The 7,855-nt window shown below is 41.5% G+C and overlaps 1 protein-coding gene across 9 annotated transcripts in view; it reads left to right on the forward strand.

Annotated features, from left to right (window-relative positions):
- The window catches only part of MROH8 (maestro heat like repeat family member 8), a 60,526-nt gene that overhangs the window by 9,120 nt on the left and 43,551 nt on the right, over positions 1-7,855 (forward strand). For all 9 annotated transcript variants that reach the window (XM_019826542.3, XM_045053648.1, XM_011280885.4 and 6 more), the window contains one exon: positions 2,689-2,811. In XM_019826542.3, coding sequence (XP_019682101.2) covers positions 2,689-2,811 — 123 coding nt within the window. The remainder of the gene's footprint in view (positions 1-2,688; positions 2,812-7,855) is intronic.

Here is a 7,855-nt window from a genome sequence, read left to right on the forward strand (position 1 = left end):
TTAGGGGCCTCTGGGTGGCTCAGTTGGTTAAGTGTCTGACTTCGGCTCAGGTCATGATCTCACGGTTTGTGGGTTCAAGCCCCACATCAGGCTCTGTGCTGACCACTCAGAGCCTGGAGCCTGCTTTGGATGCTGTGTCTCCCTCTCTCTCTCTGCCCCTCCTCTGCTCACACTCCATTCTCTCTCTCTCTCTCTCTCTCTCTCTCTCTCTCTCTCTCAAAAATAAATAACATTTAAAAAAAATTTTTTTAAAACCAGAATGTTGGTCTTCACTTTTTTTTTTTTGAATGTTTATTTATTTTTGAGAGAGAAAGAGAGAGGGAGGGAGACAAAGCAGGCTCCAGGCTCTGAGCTGTCGGCACAGAGCCTGATGCAGGGCTTGAACTCACAAACAGTAAGATCATGACCTGAGCTAAAGTCGGACACTAAACCGACAGAGCCACTCAGGCACCCCTGTTGATCTTCACTTTTGACTTAAACTGTTCTTTACACTTCATGGCAGCAGAGCTTTATATAAAGCATTTCTTTATAATTAATATAGGGATTGCATTGCTGCAGTGAATTGAAAAAAAAAGAAAATCCATTCCCTGCCTTGATCTGAACCCACAACCAGGCAGGAAAATAGATGAATAAGAAGATAGTTTTGTCAGAATATCATAAATACCATGATAGCAACATACACATGAGGTTTATGGATACTCTTAGGAAAGGCACCTAATGCTGCTTCAGGAGGAAATGCATTTTCCAAGTCTTAAAGGATATATAGATTTTAGTCAAGAGAATTCAGAAGGTGCAAAGACCCAGAACCAAGAAAGGGCAGCATAAAAATTCATTTGTCTAAAGTTCAGAATGCTGCAGGGCAAGGCAAGAGATGAATTTGAAGAGGTTAGCTGGGGTCACACTGGGAGAGCCTTTACCTCCATGGGTTCTGCTGAAAGATACTTGATAGGGAGTTACCTGATCAAATTTGCACTTAATAAAGATGAATCTGGTGATGGCTAGGGAAATAGATTGGAGGGGAGCAAACTGGAGCAGGGAAACTCAGTGTTGGATTGTTGTACTAATCTAGATGAGAAAGAATTAGGCCATGAAGTCAGCTTCTGGCTGTATGTATTGCTACTCGCTGTCCAGGGAGCTTATACCAGTTTATACTATCTCTAGCCCAGTAGAGAAAGATTAGAAGAAATTCTCTCAAGATTGTGAAATTATTGGTATCTTTTACTATCTTCTTTATACTTTATTTTTCAAGGTTTCTGTGATAGATACTACTTTTATAATCAGAAAAAGAATAATACAAAAGATTTTTATTCTTCAAATAATGACTTGTTTTTTAAAAATGTTTACTTCTTTTGAGAGAGATAGAGAGCATGCATGCATGTGGAAGCAGGGGGTCAGGGGGTGTGGAGGGGCAGAGAGAGAGAGAATCCCAAGCAGCCTCCTCGCTGTCAGCACAGAGCCCCATTTAGTGTCTGTCTCATGGACAGTGAGATCATGACCTGTGCCAATATCAAGAATCGAAGGCTCGGGGCGCCTGGGTGGCTCAGTCCGTTAAGCGTCTGACTTTGGCTCAGGTTATGATCTCACTGCTTGTGAGTTCGAGCCCCACGTCGGGCTCTATACTGACAGCTTACAGCTTGGAGCCTGCAGCCTGCTTCAGATTCTGTCTCCATCTCTCTGCCCCTCTCCAGCTTGTGCTCTGTCTCTCTCTCTCTCTCTCAAATATTAAAAAAAAAAAAAAAAAAAAAGAGTTGAAGGCTCAACCTACTGAGCCACCCAGGCTCCCAAGATCTTGCATTTTAATAGGAACCCTTAAAGTCTCAAAATAATCTTTAATGGCATGAAGAGAGCTAGAAGTGGGGCACCTGAGTGGCTTAGTTGTTTGAGTGTCTGACTCTTAATATAGACTCAGGTCATGATCCTGCATCATGGGTTTGAGCCCCACATTGGGCTGCATGCTGAGCCTGGAGCCTGCTTAAGATTCTCTCTCTCTCTCTCTCTCTCTCTCTCTCTCTCTCTCTCTCTCTCTCTCCCCCTTTCCCCCTCTGCCCCTCTCCCCAGCTCATGGTCTCTCTCTCTCAAATAAAAACTAAAAAAAAGAGAGAGCGAGAGCTGGAAGTAACAGCATCAAAGGTCACATTTAGAAAGTTTAATCAGTTAATCAGTATACAGACAGGGTGGGTAGGTGGGGAAGCAAAGACTAAAGGTGGGGAGAGCCATCATGGAGCAGTTAGTAATTTAGCATTTAATCTAGCTGAGAGGGAAAACTAAATCGTAAGCCCAAGCAGGACCAGCAGATGAGGAATTTCATTCCCCTGTAATTTATTCATTACTTATAATAAAAGACTGATGCTAGAATTAATGAGATGTCAGATGTTTGAAACATTACAGGAAACTTCCCCAACGCCCTCTACAGGGGTGCCTGGGTGGCTCAGTTAGTTAAGCATCTAATTCTTGATTTCTGCTCAGGTCATAATCTCGTGGTTCGTGAGTTTGAGCCCTGCATCAAGCCCCACACTGATGGTGCAGAGCCTGTTTGAGATTCTCTCTTTCCCTCTCTCTCTGCCCCTCCCACATGTGCTCTCCCTGTCTCTCAAAATAAATAAATAAACATTTTTTAAAAGCCCTCTACAATTATCAAATGAGATTGTAATATGTAATTGTGTTTTTGTCATTTTTCCACAAATTCAGAGTGAACTTGAGAAGCTGACATTCCTAAGATCTTTGTGTTCTCTCAGCCGAGCTTTACCTTATGATGAAACCATAGGAGCATTCATCCACAGCCACATTGAGGACATTGTGCATATCCTGAATGTAAGTATTGTGACCTTATCACAAATTATCAGGACCACACAGAATCAGTGACTTGACTAACAAATGTTTTAGTGGCTTTGTATACATTATCAAATCCCTTGGCCTCTTTCATATCAATATCTGTGCATGGAGGAGAAATACTCAAGAATATCCACAAATATAATTACCCTTGAAAACCAACTAAAAGATGAGTAGAAAGGAGAGGAACAACATTTAAAATTCTCAGAAAGGACAACACTGCATTCTCATTAATCACGCTATAGTTGTGAGGCAAACTCTACAATCAGATACCTAAGTTCAAGTGCCAGCTCTGCCTCTTTCTAGCTGTGTGACCTTTGGGAAGCTATTTAACTTCTCAGCACCTCAGTTTCCTCATCTATAAAATAAGAATAGCTGTATACTTCACAGAGCTATTGAGAGTATCAAATAAGAAATAAATGTAAGTCATGTAGCATGATACCTAACACATATTTTACATTTGAGAAACATGGTTGTATTCATTTTACTGTTGTATTTGTACTTAACTCCAGCCACACTCAGCCACATTCATTTATCGACTTATTGAGTGCCTCATAGTTCCAGGCAGTGTCCGGGAATTGAGGCTACAAAGATAAGACATGAGTCCTGTTCCTAAAGCCAAGCAAGGTGTAATCCGGTGTCTTGGGGACTGTGACAAAAGTTTTAAAAAGTATAGTATGAGTATGGAGGAGTTAGTGAATGGTCGATTCCATGTCAAAAGATCCAGAAGGGCTTTACAAAGGAGGTGATGCACTTAAGCAAGTGTTTAACTTTTTGATGCTTTACTTTTCTCATCTATGAAATATCCCCTTCAGTTTCTCTGAAGCCTAAAATTCTGAATCTGAGATTTCTCACACACTCCAGGAAAATGAGTAGTTTTTTTTTTCCAACCCACAAATCTATAAGGCTAATTAGACTGATGATTAGTTTTCAGAATTGAAGGCTAACCAGATAACAGGTTTGTTAAGCAGTAGACAGTTATCAAGGGTCTTCTGTATTTAGAACACTGTGGTACTTTAATGAAGTATACAAATTTCCTGGAAGTATTCATCTTTGCCCTCCAAGAGTTTACAGTCCATTTGGAAGGGACCACACTTCATAAATAGGTTGAGAACTATTCCAACTAATACATCAAGAAGAGTAAAATAATATTAATGCAGATTAAAGAATGAATACAGTTTCCTACTCGGCTTCACTCCACAGAAAGAGGGTGATAGGCAGCCACAGGACTCAAAAAAATGTCACAATTCCAGAATCTCACTTCTACAAGAATGGGCAGCAGTGGGTTGCCACATTTTCAACCAGCCAGCTCAGAAGATCCACAAATGCAAGTCACAAACAGCAAAAGTACACTGAATTTCCCCATCCCGTGCATCTAGATCTGTCCTGCCAGTAGTAAAATACCCACTGTCAGGTATCAACCAAAATTTGAGCTAAGATGGGGTATAACCTAGAATTAAAGGTAGTTGGTGTCCATGAGAGAATTGCATGGATCATTGCATCACTGGACAAGTCTACAAATTCCCTGAAAGTCCATGTGCAGGGAATAAAAGAGTACAGCTCCCAAAAACCAAGAAGAGAGGTACCTAAGAGGAGAGGCACTTCTGCTGAGTAACCTACAGGGAGGGGAAATCCATCATAAAGAAGAATCGTAAGGCATTTGCCAGTCTTCTCATGACCCATGCCAATGCATGCCTCCTCAGTATTTAAATAAAAAGAACCAAAGAAGCTATGAACAGAATATGGGAAGGATGGGGGAAAAGATCTATTATGATACTCCACGAAAGAAGATTTATAAATAAGCATATGAAAAGACGTTCCCTCACCGTGATTAGGGAAAAGCAAATTAAAACCGCAGTGAGATTCAACTATACACCCACTAGAACATTAAATACTGACCATATGGCCCGGCAGTTCCACTCCTAGGTAAAACGAAGCACGTGCCCAAACAAAAACATGTACACAAATGTTCATAGAAGTTCAATTCATAATAGCTAAACCCTGGAAACAAATGTCCATCAACAGATGAATGGATAAACACATTATGGTATATCCTTACAATGGAATACTATCCAGCAATAAAAAGGAACAAACTATTGATACATGCTACAACTTGAATGAATCTCAAAATAATCATGCTGTGTGAAAGAAGCCAGAAAAAGAAGATCTATGTCATATGATTCCATTTATATAAAATTCTAGAAAATGCAAACTCATGTAAGGTGACATCAAATCAGTGGTTACCTGAAAATAGGAGTAGAGTGGGGAGAAACAGGAGTGAGAAGTTACAAAGTAACACAAAAAAACTTTAGGGAGTGATCCGTATGTTCATTGTCTTCTTTTTTTTTTGGTTTATTTTTATTATTTTGAGAGAGAGAGAGAGCAAGCCCGGGAGGGGCAGAGAGAGAGAGAGACAGAATCCCAAGCAGGCTCTGTGCCTTCAGTGCAGAGCCTGATGGGGGGCTCAGACTCACAAGCCGTGAGATCATGACCTGAGCCAAAGTTAAGAGTTGGATGCTTAACCGACTGGGCCACCCATACACCCCCATATGTTTATTATCTTGATTGTGGTGATGGTGTTTCATGGATGTACACATAAGTCAAAATCATCAAACTATACACTTAAATATGTATTGTTTATTGTATGTCTATTATCTCAAAGTCAAAAAAGCTGTAAAAATTCTGTTGAGAACTTTAATAGAAAAGAAAAAATGCAATGGCAACTGGGATGTAGAGTAAAGAAATGATAAGATTGGGCCTCTGGGTGGCTAGTTGGTTAAGCACTCGACTTCGGCTCAGGTCATGATCTCACAGTTCACAAGTTCAAGCCCTACATCAGGCTCTGTGCTAACAGCTCAGAGCCTGGAGCCTGCTTCGGATTCTGTGTCTCCCTCTCTCTCTGCCCCTCCCACTTGCACTCTGTCTCTCAAAAAAATAAAAATGAAAAAAAAAATTTTAATAAATAAATAAAAAAATTATAAGATTGATGTGAAATTAATCCAGATAGATCTTCTGATTAAGCTTGAAGGATGTGATGGATAGGGTAGACAGAAGGGACCAGTGGGTAGGGGCTTTGACTGGCAAATTACTACATAGCTCTGTCCAGGCCAGGGTTCTAGAAATAAGCAGAATAGCAGTGGGGGTGCTTTTTAGATGCTGTTGGTGGCCAACAGCAGACACAGGCACTAAGACCTACTCTACTGGAATTTTAATGGAGGCAGACCTGTCCTTAGTGCCTCTTACTTCTCCTCTGCCTGCTAGGGGCTCTACCCTAATTCTGTACCTGGGGTCCTCCACAAAACCCAGCTACTATTTTGTTGTTTGGTAAATAAAGGTACACTTAGTATTGAACAGGCACTGTATTTACTTGAGCAGCAAGGCAGGCAATGGATGAGAATGATGTGCCAGAAGACTGTTCAGTTGTATGGGTAATAAATGCTGAAGGATTTCAGAGGATGGGCAGTTCATAGTAGACCGAACTAATATGAAAAGACTGTCCATTTGTGCCAGCGAGAGTTTGAGCTCCCTGAAACAGAATGGTGGAGAGGAAAGGGAGCTATTTTAGGAATTAGAAGACAGAATTCTAGTTCCAGTTCTGTCAAGCGCAACCCATGTGATCTTAGACAAATCATTTAGCTTCTCTGAACCTCTAGCTCCACCTGAAAAATGGAGACAGTAATATCTGTCTGGCTTTCGTTAAGGCCTTTGAGACAAACTCTGTCATTTTGTTAAGACTTGTTAAGATTCTTGTTGGAGAAAGCAATACAAATCAACTCTGGCTCACTTAAGTTAAAAGAAAAAACAAAAACAGCATGCTGGGATATCTCTCTTAGAATCTGAGGAAGAGGTTTAACAATCAAGCCTCCAGAAGATCATGTTCCAGGACAACTCCTGGGGTCTCAAAGGCAGGGGTTGCCCTCCAGTGACTATGACTCAAACCTCTAGCAGCTCTCAATCTGTGTCTGTCATTCTCAAATTCCAGATTCTGGGGGCACTTGGGTGGCTCAGTCTTGGGTTCAGTGTCTGACTTCGGCTCAGGTCATAATCTTGCATTTCATGGGTTCAAGCCCCACATCGGGCTCTGTGCTGATTGCCCAGAGCCTGGAGCCTGCTTCAGATTCTGTGTTTCCCTCTCTCTCTGCCCCTCCCCAGCTTGCACTCCCTCTCTCTCTCTCTATCTCTCTCTCTTTCTCTCTGAAAAATAAATAAACATTAAAAAAATTAAAATTCCAGATTCTGGGAGAGGGAATCCAATTGGCTCAGACTGGGTCTGTTCTCCACTCCTTCATCAATTAGGTATGTTTGGGGGCAGCATCGTATAGTAATGACATGATTTCTGGGCATCCCTGTCTGTGTATTGGAGGCAGTTCCCAGAGAAAGAATGATTGCTGTGCTCTGGATAGTCACCCAAGAGGTTTCTACTACACAAATACTTTACAAACAACAAATAGCCTCTCACTTCTGAATTCCCTATAGTGGTTAGCATAATTGTGAACAAATAATAAGGCTTTCATACCCAACTGATTGTAAAAAGGGATTGTAGGCCTGGTGGTTTAGTTATGAGGCACTGCCTTCATCCAGTGTGAGGGGTGTGGCTGCAGGAATGGAGAATCAGATATTGTGCAGAGCAGGCAGTGGCTATCATCATGATTGATTGGATGTGGGAAATGAATAAAGCAGAAAAAGAAATCATGTCTTTTATGAGCCCTGGGAAAGAGCACCATTGATAACAATGGAATGCTGGGAAGGTGTGTCCTTTGAGGGGAAAGATAATGAACTCGCTTTTAAACACCAAGTTTTCAGGCCATAGCAGTGATCTTAGTGGTGATGCCCTTGAGATAACTAGATGTGGGCAAGGAGAGCCCTGGGGGGCTGAAGGCAGAGTCTTATGCTTTGTCCCTTCTAGACTATAAAGCCATAAAATTAAGTGAACTCCTTGAGGAAATAAGGAAGAGCATCAGGCCACCAGCAAAATCTGACCAGCGTTGGAAAGTGAGAAGAGAAAGAGAAAAGTTGGGAAGGGGCA

The sequence above is a fragment of the Felis catus genome, chromosome A3 (genome assembly GCF_018350175.1).
Source record: "Felis catus isolate Fca126 chromosome A3, F.catus_Fca126_mat1.0, whole genome shotgun sequence".
Lineage (NCBI taxonomy): Eukaryota > Metazoa > Chordata > Mammalia > Carnivora > Felidae > Felis > Felis catus.